The sequence below is a fragment of the Vanessa tameamea genome, chromosome 4, assembly GCF_037043105.1.
Source record: "Vanessa tameamea isolate UH-Manoa-2023 chromosome 4, ilVanTame1 primary haplotype, whole genome shotgun sequence".
Taxonomy (NCBI): domain Eukaryota; kingdom Metazoa; phylum Arthropoda; class Insecta; order Lepidoptera; family Nymphalidae; genus Vanessa; species Vanessa tameamea.
In genome coordinates, this window is record NC_087312.1 from 2,834,987 (window position 1) to 2,854,885 (window position 19,899).

The following is a 19,899-nucleotide window of genomic DNA, read 5'->3' on the forward strand; positions in this document are numbered from 1 at the left end:
TTACATAATTGTAAATAATATTTATTGTAAATTTACTATCGTCATGAGTTTTGCCAGCAACGTAAATTTAACAGTTTATAAATTTTATTTTTTTTAATTTAGCACTCAACAATCCCCCAATTTTGCCTTTTTCGACTGACTGGTGAGACTGTCCTATCAATTTCATTGTTTTACATCTGCCGGAGGTCGGTGATTTAAATTATATATAAATAATTAATTAAATATATTATTATAATATATATCGTATAGAGTATATATTATTTAGCGCAAGTGGTTTCCTTGTTTGTAGATGGCGATTGTCACTTGACATTATAATCAAACCGGTAATTTCCTCAAAAGTCCCTTACCTGTATAGACTTATTGAAAATTTAAATTGTATTGAACACTTCATCTTTAAAACCACTACTTTGAACAACTAACACATAGTACGTATTGCAACTTTTTTTGCAACAAACGACACGAAATTTTTATAAATAGTAATTTTAAAAGATAAACTTTCTGTAATTAAATAAATATTTGTTAAATGAAAACATTTACATTTATTCTAATTACTTTATTAGGATACATAAATATTTTTATTTTCTCTTAAAATATAATTGTAACAATAATTGCATAAACCATTTGGCAAAGATTTTCTTTACTTTCGTCTACCTGCGACGTGTATTAAAATATAAATGAAGCGCTTATATTAACCCCATTGTAAATAACAATAAAGGGTTAATCCTAAAGAAAGAAGGCTTGGTCCTTAATGGTAGGTAGTACAATTAAAACCTCCCAGCTTATCTGACTTTGTCACTCTTTAAATCTTTAAATAGGGATGACATCTTATGAAATGAGTCATAATGAGATGTGCAAGTGCAGTGTGGCAACGTTAAATTAGTGTTTTTTTTTATTAGATTTTTTATTTTGAAGTGTCAATTAGTTTTATAAACATAACAGTAGATACTATGCCGGTAAGTTATATTCTATTTTAATGTTAGACGTCACGAAACGCGCAAAGGACATACATACAAATACGTTACGACGTTGTGACGTGCCACGCTGCACGGTATGATTAGGTATATGCCATTTCGTGTGAATTTCATGTCATGGCATGGGATCGTTGCACGTCGGCATGGCAGTCTTGCCAACGCGCAACGTTGATATCCACTTCCATGATTCTAAACGTCGCTACCACACATAAACACGTTACCACAATAACGCTAACTGAAATCCAATTTAAAGAAAATTATGTCTGCAAAAATAATAATCTAAGCAAGACAATAACATAAAAGACAAAGACAAAATATAGTTTAGATTTCTATATTATAGATATGTTATAAAATAAAATTCTCGTCTTTGGAATGAACTGTCTGGGTGTCAGGATTCATTTGTTAACCAAATAAAAAACTGATTGCATCGACACGAAGTCGGGGCAGCTTGTAGAATATATGTCAATGTTAATGTTAGACAAAATTTAATCAACTTTATGTTATTATAGAAAACAAATGAAAATGAAACTAGTGATCTACCAATTCTAAGTGAATTAGTTCACACTCTAATTGAAATGAATAATGAAGCAAATGCAACACAAAACAATTCAGACATAAACCCTCAAGTCATTCGTGATGCTATAAGCAATTACACAAAACGGATTAATAATAAAGACAAAGCTAATTTAGATCCACGGATTTCTTTAATCGCTGAATTCAATTTAAAATACGATGAAAGCACAATAAACGAAGACGAATTAGCGAATAGTGATAACAAGTTGACAACAGTCTGTGAAGAACCTGAGGAAATGAACCACGAGGTAATTAATAATGAACTATGTTATTAATAAGGCATAATAAAACTTAAACATCATACTAAAGATTTATTAAGCTAGAAGCTATCAACTAATTTTAGCAATGTTATACTTGAAGAACCTACTTCTAATCTTACCAGCGAAATGTTCAGCATCGTATGAGACGATTCTGCGCCATTGATATGCATTGAGATATATTAATTAATTTTTATAGTTATTACAGTCAAAGAGTTTTCGATCGTGTTTTATTCGGCGATGAGTTTTGAGTTTGTTCTTACTTAATAGCTACACATTACATGAAATTAAACGCAACGGGCCATACTTAAGTTGTCAGCAATAAAGGACAAAATATACAATTTTTGTAATAAACCTTCGAAAATAATGTCGTGAGGCATTGTACCTAGGACGCTGATACTATTATTTGGACTGCAAGGTTCATTGAGTTAAGTAAGCCCAAGCTGCTGGATCAGTATGTGTGAACTCGTTGCTTGGAAAATAAACAAATATTAGTGTCCTTTGCAGTAAATGTATAATCATTTTTATTATTTCTAGTAACAAAACAATCTCTTTCCACAGAACATTGAAACCACGAGTGTGTCTGATGTAAGCGACGAATCCACTGTAACGGAATTCATGGGCACAGATTTTGATGATGATGAAGATGACGAAATGGAGGATGGTAAGAGTTATTTCTATTAATTATTATTTACCTTCTCCTCAAAGGGAGAGGAGGCCTTAGCCCAGCTGTGGGAAATGCACAGGCTAAAGTAAAAATTTAAATTTACTTATCATAATTCTAGGAACTTTCCTCGAATAATTTAAATACTTACATAATAGTTTTATTCATCTTAACTAATAAATGAGAAGATTATGCGGAATTACTAAGCCCGTATATATTAAACTTATACCTGAAGAAGCAGCAAGTGTTGTATAAGCTATTAATGAATTGTTTAAGGCTCGCTATCTAGGCTTTGCAGTTTGACGACTTACGTGAAAATCGGAATTTCGTGTTTTCAGTATAAGGAATTTTTAAATAACAACAAAAACAGTATAGATGGATGATGATGATTTTATGGAGGATGGAGATGGATCTTATTTACTTCCATTTGTAACAGCATGTAAATATCCCAAGTTTGAGCAAAGGCCTCCCTTTGTTGAGTATATGGAGTTTCCTCCTCCTCATCTTATTAGATTCACTTCTTCTAACCACAGCGCCATCGCGGCTTAAGGACGTCTAATCTCATTTTCGCGTGGATTCTGTACTTGTAATTGCTAGCAATTAAATATATAATATGATTATGTATAAATTTTAAACTATTTGCAGACAAAAGCAGAACTGGAATCAAGGAAAAGAATTTGGCAATGGCGAGATATTATGACAAGAAAACAGAAAAACTAAACGTGGAAATAAATTTATTAAGGTTTAAACTAAAACAATGTAAGAGACTGCACTATGAAAGTTATAAGTAATGAAATATTTAAATATATGATTTGTTTGTAAAATATGTAGAGTTTATGAAGCATTTTGCAATAAAAAATTATAGAATTAATATTTTTAAATTTATTAATTTAATTTACATTCTTTGGATGCATATTTTACTACCTTAAGCAAATTATGATTTGTCTCTCAGAACCATTCAGGGACAGATTAGGGTAAAAACCGACAGAAAAACGCTTGGGTCGGCCTTACTATTAAAATCAAATCTTCATTATTTCTTTGATTCCGATTTAAATAATTCTTAAGCATGTCTATCTGTTTGAGACATTGGATTTTATTATTTAAACTAATAGTATGTACATCTTAAAAATACAAAAATAAAATAACAAAACAAATAAAATATTTCCAACACTTACATAACTTTTTGTCACGATTTAAATATTAGGAAATGTTTGCCAAAATATGTAGGATAATTGGTTAATAATATATTTTTAGTGCATTTATTTGGTGTAATGATAAGTGTTGAACTTGACTATATACACAAAAGATAAAAGTCAATCCCTGTAAAGTCCCTTTTAACAATCAATAATGATATCATAATATGATCTACAGAAATACAACAACAAAAACAAATAAATCATTCTTATAGTATACTGTTATTTTTTCCTTGAAATATTTCATGATAACAAAAAGGTCGTTATTTATTAAATGTTATAAATTTAAAACCATTTTAGTTAAAACTTCAGATTAAACTGTTAAATATAATGATGTCTTAACCCAGGGAGCAGGGAGGGCATACGTAGTTGTATGTAATTTAGCATATCATTTTCCTTGTTTATTAATGGCACCCGTGCAAAGCCAGGACGGGTCGCTAGTCATTAATAATATCGAACATTAAACTGATATGAAAACCACCTGCACTGATAATATGATTGGATTGGATAATATTTTGAAATTCAGTATGTTCTACATGCTTGGAAATGAATAAGAAAACCTACCTACAGAGACAAGCATCCCAGACTATTCACAGGCTTGGGTTAGTTATCTAACTTACAGAGTACTATTATTCTATATGCAACATTAACATTTACTTCAATACATTTATTTCAATAAATTTAGTTTAGTTTCAGTCTTAATTAATTAAATTGTCCAAAAATGTTTTATAAGTTGTACTGAAATCATATTATTTTTTTAAGTCACGATACTAGTCACGTTATGTCTGTAGTATAATAGAACTAGCTATACCATTTTCCTAACAACTCAATTTAAAATTTAATTTACCAAATTGAAATCCTCTCATTCAGCCCCGGGGGCACAATAGTATTTAAAATATTACTGATACTGTTCTTATCTGACAAAATCTCGGTCTCAATTATTGTAGAGTTAATCCTAGTCGGACATTAATTGTTTAATTGCACCCTCCTAATCACAATACTAACAATCATTAATTGTCTGTAATATCGAAACTAATTCGTATGTACAACCCACTTTTTATTTATCCTACTGGCAAACATTACTAATTGATATTGTCGTGTTTCGGATTGAACTCTCGCCCGAATCAGTGTAAATACACGAACACGAGACACCATCTCAGTTCCCCACGTCGCTGGCGCATTGGTGATGTGAGGAATGATTGATATTTTCTACAGTACCAACGTATATGGGTAATGATAATCCTTTGCCATCCGGTTCATTAGTCGGGCCGGACCTATGACATAAAATAACTATCAAAGGACTTTTTTTGTAATAATATGTACTGTGTAACTTTGTTTTTTTTTATCACCGCCTGTCGTTGGCGCCTTGATTCAAAAAAGGCTAAAGGCACGGTGTTTTCAGGCAGTCACCCATACAAGTACTGAACACGCCCGACGTTTCTTAACTTCGGTGATCGGATAAGAACCGTGTATTCAACGCGTTCTGGACGTTGGTCATTGTTTTGGCATTATTGTAACATTATAGTATATGGGTACCTATATCATTTTTCTTCTGTTTCAATATAAATGTTCTTGTGGATTACAGAATTCATAACGACATAATACCTAATCTTATTATTCTCCAGTATAAGCCTATTTATTTTGTGATAGAAAATTTCATTCCAAGTTTTGTAGACTTTCATCGTAAAACGCAGATATAAATGTAATAAATAATCACTTAATCATAAACAAGCTAAGCAAATATAAAACGTCTAAAATCCTGTATAACAAATTAAAAAAAAAACTGTAAAGATAACGTAACAAAGAAATACTATATACCATTAAACACTTATTAGTAAAACGCAGTAAAACCTTCTAGAAATAATATAATCATTATAAGATTAGCAACGATCCGAAAATGTCTTTGTATAATTTCGCAATATTCTTAAACATATAACTTGTACCTGCGCTGAGAACAATGGATGTATCTATCACAAAGAAGCAACCGACTTTTAAACCTTATGTTAAGTAGTATATTTAGAAGACCCCCTTCCTCCTTTTGATGACATCTTTTTTCTTTTAAATCTCCTTCACTTCTTGTTAGAAGTCCAGTCCTGTGGTTGTGTCATTAAAATTATTTTAGACTACTAAGTGGTGATTTTAAATAGTGGTTTAAATTTTATTTAATACTTGACAATTATATGGTATTGCATACTATGTCAGTAAGTTATCACAATTCATTATATTGCCTCGCGAATATGTCCAGCTCAATCCATATACATTGTAAAGTGATGCGATATTTATTACTCCATTATTTTGATGCAAAATTTCAATATCCCAATCTAAGTTACATTTAAAGAAGCAAATGCTACTGAAACTCTTAAATCTATAAGTACACTTATATTTCTCTCTACTACTACGCTCTACTTCGAAGCCTCCAGATATTCTGTACAATATTTTAAATATTAGTTATAAATATTATTTAATGTATCATACCTTTCGAGGTACGTGAGAGTAAAACTGTGAATTTCAAAGCTCAAGACGTAGTACGAAAAATATATTCAAATATACCGAATTACTTCTCAGTGGCCAAATTCAACCCCTTTACCATTCTTACCACAGAACCCAAGGTGCATATAAAAGTTACCGCTATACTTACGAGACAATAGAATGTTAAAAGTACGGAACACTTTATCCAACATGGCTCTAACGAAAGCTCTATCCTTAAAATTCTAATAAATAATCAAATTGCCCTTTGTTACCAGTAAGATTCTAAGCTGTGTAAAGTTACATGACAATATCTTAAAAAATATATACTTAACAATATTTAAATATAATTTTCTACATTACAGACGGCAGAGGACACTATGAGTACAGATGACCTGTCCCTTCTGAGGGAGTTAGTTCGATTTCTTCTTAATATTGATACCAACATAAAAAAAGGAAACGCAGGGCTCGATAATTTAGAAATGAATCCTCAAGTTATTCATGAAACGGTACATAAACCAATAGAAGAATCACATACAGCAGAACGATCATGTTTTGAACCTTGCAGTTCATCGACAGCTAACATTATTCCTTATGTTGAAGACGATCCTAATTCAACATTGAATAGAGAATTAATATCGATATTTGGAGAACCGTTGCAAATTAATGTACAGGTAATACAAATGTATTATATTTGTATTTTTTACCACATTTTTTAAGTTTAAAATTTATCTGTTGCACTGATGCCACTTTTGTTTAATCCGTACGTAAAATATAGTTTAAAGAATTGTTGCAATAAGGAATAAATAAATTTAGTGTTTCTAATTTACTGTTGATAATAATGATAATTATATTTAATGTAAATAAATTCGTGTTTCATAGACCACTGAAACACCAAGTTGGAGATCTTATGGTAATAATCCGGCGGCTGATAAATCCAGAAAAACAGAAACAGCGAGCGTATATCGTGAAGTCAATTTCCGGAGAGATGTACGACCTACGCATAGTGAGTAATTGTTACGTGGGAGGTAACTTTACATTTGTGAGAAAATGTGATACTCAACAGAGGACAACAAACATAAACTTACTATTCCCGTTACTGCAGGATCCCAGATCGCGTACAAAATGCCCTTATAGCCAAATTAAAAAAAATAATTAATGAACGCTTGTGGTTAAATAATTAGTGAGTCCATGGTTGAAAGCGCACCTTGGAAATGAAACAATATTCTCCTGGCTATTTCATTGTAATATTTTATATAGGTAAACAATCATCGATCGACCAAAAAAGAAAATTAAAAACCGCTGAATTTCTTTCGTCGATTCTTGTCAGGTCTGGGTGTTCTCTTTTCCGAATGGTAGTGTTTAATTTGATAAGTATACTTTATCCCAACCATATGAGAATTAAAGGGGGATATGAGTTGTTAAATGTAATAGTATCGTATTATGAATAAAGATATATTAATCATAAGCTATAAGTGCCCAATATAGTTGAGTTATTAGCAAATCGTATGGAATATGTAAATCTAAGGTTTGTTCATGTTTATTATTTCTTCGATTGGAATATTGAATAAAGTAATTTGATTTTATTTTTAATTAAATTGAAGTTGGGATGGACAATTAGTTAATACTCGTAGTTGCTAATTTTTCAATAATGATTCTCAACATTCTCCAAGACTTCATGCAACGATGGCAGATCTGGATTAAATTTAATTTATTGTAATTTCTGAAGCTTTGATCAAAGTTAGATTAATTAATTTGATTTAAATCTGAACGCTCATTGGTCAATTCATGCGTCATCAGTTGCCGCCATTCAAAGTACATATACACACATACATATATACCTACTAATATTATAAATGCAAAAATAACTCTGTCTGTCTGTTGCTCTTTCACGGCCAAACCACTGAACGGAATTTAATGTATGAAGCAAACTTAAAGGCCAAGGAGGGACAGGCGACAAACCCCTAAAATGCGAGCGTAGCTGAGGGCGACTAGTATTTAATTTAATACATAATTTAAAAAATAATGATAAACTATTTTACCACAAAATTTAATCTGTGCTAGTTTTATTTCGATATTAAATTTATTTAATAGAGTTGCTTATTATATTTTATTCTGTTTTTAGAAAAGAAAAATAAGAAAAGGAAAATGATGGAGGATTAATCAACGAAGAACGAATCTCTTTCTAACAAAATATGACTAAAACAAAGATTTTTATGATATGCACTTATTTTTATTAGTATTTTAATCAACTTCAAGATATACCTTGTTTTTTTTTTATAAATAAAGTAATTGAACTTTTATAGATATTTTATTTTATTTATTTATAGATATATACACATACTTGATACTTATAATATTTAACGGTTTGTCTTTAGAAAGTAAAAATGAATTTATTGATACCTATATTAATCTACTGATTACTAAAATTACCTTTAAGATTATTTTAATTTTTTTTATGTACACTCAAAAACATATTGTATACATTCAGAATACGTCCTAGTATATGAAAAAGATTTCAAGTATATAATTGTATTCATTGCAATAATGGAAAAAATTAGGCAAATATATAATAATAATATTCTGTTATCAATGTATTTTGTATAAAGATGAATAGGTACGTACACTCCATTTAAGAAAAAAAAATCACTTCCCAGTCAAAGTATATATATAAATCTTGTATTCTCCTGAATTATAAAAAAGGCCAACGGCACGCGGTGTTCCCAGGCGGTCACCCATCCAAGTACTGAACGCGCCCGACGTTGCTTAACTTCGGTGATCGGACGAGAACCGGTGTATTCAACGTGGTATGGACGTTGGCGACGCAAGTATTGAAATATTGGATCATATGTTACATAAGTGTGAAATATTAAATATAATAAATGAAATGTTTTATTAATTTGCATCATGTATAGGACCGATATGATTTTAATATAGTATCCAATTAAACCTTAGTTTAATTAATCGAGTGAATTGAATTACATAATATGTATTTGTATAATATATATATATATTAATAAATACGAATTTTGGAGAGAAAGTCATCAGAACACTGCGTGCACCCTAGAGCTTGTTGTGCTAAAAGGGGCTGGATAAGATTCCTTTGTCCAGCGATGGGTTAAATACAGAATGTATTTTTTTTTTTGCTTTTGTCATTCATTCGGCTTAATTATTTCGTGCTTCGACTTTGTACCTCATCATCATCATCATCATCCTCCTGCCCTTATCCCAATTTTACTTGGGGTCGGCGCAGCATGTCTTCTTCTTCCATACTTCTCTGTCGGACGTCATCTCACTAGTAACATTCTTTCTAACCATATCGTCTTTCACACAATCCATCCATCGTTTCTTGGGTCGTCCCCTACTTATATATCCATCCACATCCATTTTCAAACCCTTTCTCACAACATGGTCCTCATCCCTCCGCATAACATGCCCATACCAAGACAGCCGGATTCCAGATAACTTTTTACCTATATATTTAATATATATTCGACATTTTATACTAATAATTATAATTATTTATATAGCATTACATAATTGCAGAACGTCGACGATAGTCAGAGATGACTTTTATTGTTAAATGTAAATTTATGAAACTTTAACTCGCAAAAAAAAGCCAACGGCACGCGGTGTTCCCAGGCGGTCACCCATCCAAGTACTGAACGCGCCCGACGTTGCTTAACTTCGGTGATCGGACGAGAACCGGTGTATTCAACGTGGTATGGACGTTGGCGTTAAGAATGATTAATTATAATTAGACATTGTCGACGCCAATTATTGCATTATTACAGAAGCGTGTATATGTGCATCATATTTAATTTAAACAGCAGCGCAAATCAATAAATTGACGTTCATTTTATAAAATAAACGTCTTACAAAACAATATTAAGCCCGTAAACATATACCTACATATCTATTAAAACTATTATTTACTAACAAAGATTATAGACGTGTATGTAATCTAAGTTTACTAAAGGAATACCTAATTCATTAAGAAATAATTGAGACTATATATTTTTTTATTCTTGTTCTATAATGAAAACTAAAGTAGGTAATGTGTCTATTAGATTAGATTTCAAAATCTTATCAATGATATATGTACAGAGGTATATCTTTCTCATTCAAGATCCGAACTGATGAGTTCGTTAACCCTATTTTTGTAACGGTGTTTAAAAGTTTATAGAAATATGTTACTGCAAACGGTCAGTACACAATGTATTTATAATTAGTTTTAAGTACTACTTAATATTGTAATATATGACTAGAGCAAGACCAATCGAATAAGGAAGTCGCATCCGCTCTGACCGTGTGTTCTAATTCATTAAATTCTTGACATGTGTTTGAAATAGGAACGATGTGTTATCGTTTTAACGTATTTTTAAGGGAAGACAATTAAACCATACATTTTGAACAAAGCCATATAATATAAAAGATATATAATATATAAGATAACTCGATCATTATCATGTTTTTATCTAAAAGGATCTTACGTCACAGTTAAGGTGATTAACATTAATTTTATTATTATTTTTTTTTTATCGAACTGTGAACTATTTACAAAATAGGAAAGTACACAAATTTCAATGACACTCATCTACACCATACGTTCACAATACGTAGCAAATAATTCCATTTTCACTTGAAACAGCGCAAGCTTCCACCGAAGCTTAAGATTCAAAGAAAAAGCCGACGATATCCAGCGATAATCCGCGAAGCTATGACCTGCCATATCACGATTGATCGATCATCGCATCACGAAAGAAAAGATCGATTCTATGACGTCATCCAGTTCCTTGCTGAACGGGGACAGCTGAGCTTCATAAGTTGGAGTTGTCTTGTCTTTGCCGTTTACCATTAGGTGGCAATTAGGTCCAACCATAGACACCTTGTCTCCCTTCCACCTCTTAGTGATGATAACTTTACCACCGCTGCCAACTAAGTTTACGATGCCAGTATTATCGACCACCTCCACACGGCAGTCATTGCCGATCACTTCAATTTCACCTTGATTTATTTTCACTCTCACAACACAATTATTGCCAACCACCTTGAGACTAGTCGGGTTAGCCTCCATGGTTACTTTCTTCTTATTACCGAGGACAGAGTACTGTTTCATTTTGATCGAAATGAATAGGACCGACTGTTTAAAAGAAGCGTCTTGTTCGTGCTGAATTCAGCGTGCGAATGATTTAAATTTAGAAGCCTCGCTGCTTATAAGCTTTGAAGCATCGCGCTCGCGCAGCGTGCGATAAGGGATCCCCCTTCGAATGAATCATCCATTGATGATCGCGAATCCGTAACCTCATACCGTGATTTTTCAAGTGTATTGAACGTAATTAATATCACATTGTTGTTTTTCCCCGTTAATATTAAAATCAGGTAAACTACCACTGGATAAATGATTTTTTTTAATATAATTGCGCATTTATTTTTCCTTTGAAGTGATCTATAATTAAAATTAACGCGAACTCCGAATTTGATTTTTAAGAGCGTATTTCTCTGGAAGACAACGTCGAGATCTAATTATATGCGTCTTTTCGCCGTACGAACAGCTGTCAGTGTGATATTTTCGTGTTAATGTGTGATTTGGATGTTTAATTTTACGATGTTTTTAAAACGAATCTCGCAACGTTTGATTTTCGTTTCTCGTAACCTTATGTAATTTTAAATGTAGTGCATTAGTTTTCTGACAATTTTACGTTTATATATATTATTTATAAAGACCTACAAAGTTCTGATGCGGAAAGTTTTTATTCTATTATTATGTTATTACGTCATTACGTGCAAAATTAATTCACATACTTTAGTATAATTACAAGGAATATTTTGTCGACTGATTGATAGATGTACAAGTAATAAAACGTATTCATACAAATAATCATATAAATTTTTATTATGTTTTGTTAGGTTGGAAACTAAACCGAATTTAATGAGGGCTAGGATTTTTAATTAAATCGGGGAAATACCGAAGGCTTTTTTATACAGTCGGAATGGCGACAAACTAGATGCACTTATATGTTGTGTATATAATATAATTCTAATCATTTTCATATATAAAACAATGACAAGCATTAAATAACATAAATATGAGGTATAACGATATAATCATTATAACGTATTGTTTCAAGCTCCGCGAAGCATTACAAATCGGGGCAAAATTATTTCTTTAAAAAAACTAAACGTATACTTTTTTACCTTTAAATATAATTAAAAAAAAAAAAAAAAACAACAACATTCACAAATTATGCAAACTATTCTATGTACGATTATATAATTGATAAATATCATTGAGGTATTAAAACTTGCTTTTAATTAAAGATGTAAATGTAAATATTACATAGTGAAATCAAAGTCGCTTCCCTCCATGTGTACTTTTTGAAACTTTTAAACTAAACAACGGATTTTAATGTGGTTTTCATAATTAAACAGTGTGATATAATATACAAACATGAATATTATACTTTAGAAAAGTCGAAAACGAAATGTTTTCTTTTAATTTGTTCTTAAATGTATAATTTGTATATAGACCCTTATTGTATCCGTGTAAAGCCGGGTCGAGAAGCTTGTAAACAAATATAATTTAACACACCTATGTAAATTGATTAGTATTAAGGAGTCACGATTTTTGTCGGGGTAATCTTCATTCGGAACCAGTAGTGCCTTGTAAAATGGCGATTCGTTAATGTCATGTTTCTACGTGATTATATTAAATGTAAACCAAGCAAGAAACTCAGTAGTTTCTCTTTTCTATCAAATAAATAACTGCATATGATATAATACAATGAAATCCTTTAATTGCTAAATCCACGTACGTATTTATAGGGTACCTACATAATATGTTTTATTTATTGACATTAGATTTATATTTAATTATTAGTTAAAAGTATTATATAAACGGTATTACGTATGTTGTTAAGACTATCTTGGTTTCGATCAATTGTTACTATCATAGATAAACAATAATTATAATAATTAAAATTTTAACGTCGGGACAAACCCGTCATACGACAATTAGGTAGATATCTAACATCTAGGAAATACTTGATAACAAACTATACACACTTTAAAGTACCGATATTAAATTGAGCTGGTGATAATAACTGAGCTTCATCTTTATGGTTCCGTACCCTATTACTAAAACTGCGATGTCCGTCTGAACGTCGATCATTAGGGTGTAACACACAAACCAAGATAGATAGACACTTGAAATTCTTGCGGAAATACTAAAAACAGAATAAATAATGACTCGCCCTTGGCCGATTTGATATCCTTGACATTTTAAAACTAAGAATTAAAATATGTACATAACTTATTGTTCTAAGTCCAGTGACCGTGGTGAGCCTTGAGTCCTTTTTAAAACTTAAATAAAAGATAATTCGATTTTTTTCGGAAATAATTAAATATTTTTTTATGTTGTTAATCTATGGTATTTTGAGTACGTTTGATAAGAACCTGTGACCGTCTACGTAAATTCCAACCACTTATCAGTTAGTCTACTAAGCAATAACGCTTTGTTTTTTACGTTTCTTAGTAGGCCAGAGTACGTACAAACACAATGAGTATACAATTATACATATATCTTTTGGTTACTTGCAGCGCTTCGAAAATGTGAAAAATTTAATTACTTACTACAATGTTGTATCTGCCAATTGATAAGTGACCTTTTACAATCTTACAAAAATCGAGCATATTACGGTACGTGTGATCAGACTGCAGATCGGCGTCTGCAGTTTCCACTCTAGGATCGTAAGTCTGCTCCAACGACCATCAGTCCTTCGACGAACCTGAACATGCAAGCTATATCGGTAACGCCTTTTCTTCTCCGGATACTAAGATCCGATTTTATCCTTCACATATAGGTAGGTACCAGTTCCGTGCATAGACCGCTCACTGATCTGACTGAGACCTTGAATACAAATATTTCATATAATTTTGGGTTTTTACGGCATTTCATTGGATCTCGATAACCAACATCCTCTTAAACATTACTCTAAATTTCCAAAATCTTGAATGAAGCAGGATTTAGCTCTAAATTATTGTGTCACGTTACTTAACAGTTATACAAACATAACTACATCACGACAAAACCGCTCTTTACGTCTTTGATATAAGGGTATTAATTGCTTGCGTAATTTACACGTGTGAACTGTTTAATGAACGTGCTAACAAGCAGGACACGATCGCACTACACTAATGACCTTAATAATGTTCTTTCCCTAACAATATCCTGATACTACTTGTCTCTATATTTATTTACATTTATAGTTGAATAAATTACTAAAGAATATAGAAATAGCTTTCAAACAAAAAAACTCAGGGCCGGATCCACCATATGGCTTTTTGGGCTTCAGCTCAGGGCCCTGTGATGCAAGGGGGCCCAGCTAAGTCAAGTCAAAAATAGACGATAATGCTAAAGAATCCATAACTTTATTAAATTAAACAGGTCGTTTGGATTCAAGTCAACGTTCAATTATGTCTTAGGTAGCCTAAGGCCCCCTAAACTTACGGTCCGGCCCTGAACAAACTAGAATGTCGCCGCAGAACACGATCGTAAAAGCAAAAGATGTTAGCATACGTGCATCAAATAGCATATCAACGTAAGTTGGTTTTCAATATTTCAAAAATGAGATACGTAATTGAATTTTTTAAAAATTTTACTCAAGTATTAACAGTATAGTAATTAGATGCCAACGTCATACAATGGCAATGGCACTTTATTTTTGTTTTAATGTTTTTCATTAGTTTTGTGTTGTCCATATTTAGGCATTTCTCTGTCCGACGCAATGCATTCCTCTGTCCAGTCCTTCATTACTGGCACTAGAATTATGTATTGTATTTAATAATCTATATAATAATGATCCGTCTTCAATAACGAAAATCATCAAACGAAGAAAAAAGAGGTCTGCAGAGTCTGACGACTGTATGTTATTTTTTATTTATTGTTGTAGCAAATGTTTTCATATCATTGGAAAAAATATTTATACCAAACGATTCAGAGGTCATAGTGTGATTTATATTAATTAATACTTGATAATTATTACGCGACGACGATAACTCTAAAATTACATAAGAAACATGAAATAACTACGTGATTATTTGTTGTGGGAGTATTTCATTGCAAGATTTTCAAACAAATTACCTACTATTAAATATATAGATACCCAAAGTAATAATTGCAAATATAACCTAAAAATAATCGCCGCAAATTAGAAGTGGACACAAAAAACGCTCAACACTATAATTAACAATATAATTTCGGAGTAGGTACGTAACTACATATTTAATATTCAAACGAATTACGTACAAAAAAATACAATCATAAATCAACCTTTATGACGTATTACTATCAACAATAACAGAGACAATGACCCTAATTAAAAAAAAAAAACCTTGTCTATGATATAAAATATAAGGTAAATGTATACATGGACCAGTTTCTCTTTACTTCCTTTCTTATTTCCGTTTTCCCGCTATGACGTACTTACAATCCACTGATACGGTAATTCAATATAACTCAACATTTATCATAGCATTCGTACTATCAAAATATCCTCAATGATATTATACATCGTCGTAATGATTCATTGAAAAACATGAGCTATGAACTAACGTTATAAAATTCATGTAATCTTTGCATTGAGAACGATGAGTCACGAGACGCTGATGTAGACGAAGGGTCTGTTTTGTCAAAGACTAAATACATTCTCCAGAAAATATAAATGTAATCATTCATCAGTCTGATTCCATGTTTGGTGATATTTGTGAAAACGCCTTTTTCAAATTGGAATTAAAGTTTTGGTTAGCCTTATTATATTCTAATCGAAAATGTATTATTAGATTTTTTTATTGAGCGGTAATATTATGTTGCAGTCTATCCTTAACTAAAAGTAATTTATATTAAGAGTAATGCAATAAAAAATCTCGTAAATGGGTACGAAGTAATTTAACAGAAGAAGACAGGTGTCTGATAAAATAAAATGTTGTAAGTGGAAATCAGAGTGAAACGTAAGTCCGTTGACCCAGAATTCAGAGTTCTTAAGATTAAAATGAACATTTTTGTTGTTTCCCAAGGCTTTCATTAAATGCGTCTCAGGGCTGTGCACATTCTTATTAGGCATTACTAAATTTTCTATGTAATAAAAACAAATCAATATCCTTTATTCAATAAAGAAGCGTTGCACTTATGGAATGTTAAATTACACATTACCCATAGTGGAAAATTCGGAAATACCCGACCTGAGAAGAACCAGAGAAAGAAACACAGCGGGTTTCATATAGGTATATATTCAATATCTCAAAGAAATAGCCAAAAAGGCAATGTAAAAAATATAACCTACCTATATGAATTGTAACTGTAGGTTACTGGTTATTAGGATAATGGTGGGTTTTTCTCTAGTTCATTGTGTAAACTTAAAAATGCTCTTAAATAACCTAATTTTTACACTTTCTTCCTTCGTGGCTTATTTTGACTAACTGTGTAGAATATTGCACAATTGTACACTAGGAACAGCTTACTTTCCTTACTCCCATAGTTCGAGGATACGATAATCCAAATGGCTTTACGTGCTTGCCAAAACACAGGAGTACTACCAATTACATAAATACAGGATGGTACAAATATTTTTTCGCAATACGATGAATGTGGTGTTATAATTAATTAAGCATAATTAATCTAGATGAGAACAACCGGCTATTCTACCACCGGACTTCAATCATTTATATTTCTATGTTCCGGTTTAAAGAGTCTGTAATCCAGTATAATTACAGATACGAAGTATACAGACAGTTATACAATTATACAGACAGGAAATATTTGATACCTTGAACACTATCCCAAATTGTAAATTGTGATGATGCCTGGCATAAGACAAAAGAAGAAATCACCAGCCACCAGAATTTTACCAACTCGACATCGGCAATTCGCTGAATTATTGAATTATTAGAAAATTTATTTAAAATGTTTGTAAATAACAGTTACTGGAATATTGTTGTGGAAAGGTTTAGTTTGTCAGTTTTATTAATTGCCCATACATATGGACAAACATTGGCGTTGACTTTTGATGAAGTTCATCCTGCGCCTTTACAAACACGAGCATACTCCAGTACACTATACCTGTGTTCAAAATAAACATATTAGTAAAAAGTATTACAATTTATTTAATCTTTGACCGTCTCCAATTCGATGACCGACACGCACTATTAAAGAAAAAAGTCATGACTCATGTCCGAGTGCATGCCTGACGAGTTTATCAACTTACACCAGACTAGCAAAAAATCAGAGGAAAACCATTTTACAAAGAAATACTGTCACTGTACTATATTTATTTCAATACTCGGAAGTAATTAATCATATACATCTCTTTAAGTAGATGTTATGTACCGTAAAAGAGAGATATATCTATGACAGATTGGTTGTGTTTGGAATATGTTTAATTAAAAAGCAACAACTGTCTATAGGATCACATGGTCTCTGATTCAATTGATATTTGATAGTCATTTATAAGATTGCGTATGAGAGGGAATACCCTTTAGAAGTGATTGATACATACGAGTATATAAAGTATTAAGAGATATACGAGACTAAAAACTTGACTTTACGGTTTGTAAGTGCCATTTCCTATATTGCCAATCCTCTCAAACCTGTGTTTGAGAGGATTATATACCTAAACCTGTGTTTAGGTATAGGTTTCCTCGATTACCTAACGCTCATAGTCCTATAGGACGAGAGACAAACAAGAGAAAGAGTTCTAAAGCAGGCCTACCAGATCTAACCGCATTCCGAGGTGTCGCGTAAATACCGCTAATTACCAAACATCCGAAAACAACTGAGTTTTTTTTTCGGTAAAACTTACAAATTCTTTCTGTGATTACATTTGAATTCAGGTCCTTCCAACGTCAAAATATTTCTTCAATAAACGAATACACTAACTTATTACCTATAATTAAATCCACCTTTGGTTCGGAAACCAAAATATAACTAAATCAAGTAGGCAGTTACATATTTTTGAAATTATAGGTTAGTATTTGATCAGCCCTGTTTAAAGAACACCTCCTTGAGACATAGCTTCGATATACCTCGTCATCATCGTATTTTTGACGTAATGCCCTTTTACTGAGCTTATGAATCTTTATTACGGCAAAACATCATGTTTAATGTTCGATCAATGTTTCAGGATTTTGTATGGAAAGCAAACATTACAATTTCATTACCATATAAGGTTATTTGAGTTTCATTTGATATTGAAAGGTTAGATAAAGGTATTGTACTGGTTATCAGTGACGAAAATAAGTGAAGACTTTGTCGAATTGTCGTGACGGGCCTCTTTATCAAGATCACCCTTATCTGTTTTTCTAAGAAAACCTGTCTTCGACTGAGTTATGTTTTTTTGAGAAATTCCGTTTGATTCACTTTTTTATCTGATTTACGTCAACTTTACAAATATTTCGGTAATATTATGAATCACTCGTCATTTATGCAACGACTGTCAAAATAAAACCATTCAATACGACGTAATATGTTATTTAAATATTACGCAATTTACAGTTTATAGTTTACGATAAATATTTTTAGGAATGTAATTTAAACGGCAACGCTGTGAGTCATCGTTATAAATTGCAAATATTTTTGCATCAATATTGCTTTTATGTTAATTGCTTATTAATAAGAGTAAACAAGATCGAGAAATTTACGGTTGTAGTAATGATGATGATGATGTCCTCCTGACCGATTTGAGTCACGGCGGACAACTCAAGGGAGACCAGCCAACTACGCAGGACATATTGTAGTATACAAGTGTGTGCACAAACACAGGGACACAGTTCCCTCACTCTCATTATCTGATGGGACGGCAAATGCGACAATTCCGGAAAGAGTTCTACGTTCTTTCCGAGACACGAGAGTGTACTCGCTTCAAAATCCAGTCTCCTAGACATTACTGATTTTTTTTTTCGATAGAAATACCTAATATTTTTATCGGCCGCATCTGAGGTTTGAACGCAGAACCCGGGATCTGTGGTTTTATATACTATAGACCAACGAGGAAGCCACGATAATAGTCTAAATTTAAAGCGGATGAAAATGCCAAGCGCTGGTTCTATTGCAATAACATTAAAATATTATACCTAAAAGTTATACCAGATGGTATACGTTTTATGAATAATGGATATCTTTAGTAATTATCATTAAACTAAAGGTTATTCAAACGCTGTTATATTAGTGATGCGGTACATGAATGATGGATATATATTACAAATACAATAACGAGGTTGTCCTACCTAGCGTCATCAAGTATCAATGATCATAACAAATTGGCAGAATTTTGTTGCCAGTGCAAGTGTTAGATGCCATATCTGTACCCCTGACAACGAGTCAGATTTCATGCTGATCGGCTGAGAAGTTGAGACGAGAAAGCGTAACAAACTCAGGTTCGGAATAATATATATGTCGCATCCTCCGCACGTTCGGGCTCAGATCACTCTTCCTCCATTACTCGGTGCTCAAATAAACCCGTTAACGAACTTCTCAATATCTTATTTTACGGAATAAAATCGGTAATAACAAATGAATTAATGACAGCTCCATCAAAAATGCAGTGTTGCCGTTTCGCAAAATCGATTTTCCATCCAATTGTCCACTTGACATTTCGATATCGAGAATTTATTAACTAGCAACACCGAGGCATAATTCTTGATCGTATTAGCAAATGGCGTTGCTCGTTCCTCGACATATATAGTTTTTTTTTTTAAGAAAATACGTTTTTTTCAATGTATGT

General features: G+C 32.0%; 3 protein-coding genes and 2 non-coding genes across 5 annotated transcripts in view; 1 reads left to right on the plus strand and 4 right to left on the minus strand.

The window, feature by feature from the left end:
* The window catches only part of LOC113395392 (lysosomal thioesterase PPT2 homolog), a 266,083-nt gene that overhangs the window by 238,431 nt on the left and 7,753 nt on the right, over positions 1 to 19,899 (minus strand). The window lies entirely within an intron of this gene.
* Positions 948 to 3,256, plus strand: LOC113395403 (uncharacterized). Its single transcript, XM_026632997.2, has 4 exons — positions 948 to 953; positions 1,481 to 1,792; positions 2,363 to 2,465; positions 3,111 to 3,256. Exons 1-4 carry the CDS (start codon positions 948 to 950, stop codon positions 3,254 to 3,256), a joined length of 567 nt encoding a protein of 188 aa, XP_026488782.2.
* Positions 8,827 to 8,945, minus strand: LOC113395422 (5S ribosomal RNA). The gene has a single exon (XR_003368663.2). It is a non-coding gene; the product is annotated as a 5S ribosomal RNA (ribosomal RNA).
* LOC113395423 (5S ribosomal RNA) lies at positions 9,742 to 9,860 on the minus strand. Its single transcript, XR_003368664.1, has one exon. It is a non-coding gene; the product is annotated as a 5S ribosomal RNA (ribosomal RNA).
* On the minus strand, positions 10,853 to 11,315 carry LOC113395401 (uncharacterized). Its single transcript, XM_026632996.2, has one exon. The coding sequence runs from the start codon at positions 11,241 to 11,243 to the stop codon at positions 10,872 to 10,874; it is 372 nt and encodes a 123-aa protein (XP_026488781.1). The 5' UTR covers positions 11,244 to 11,315; the 3' UTR covers positions 10,853 to 10,871.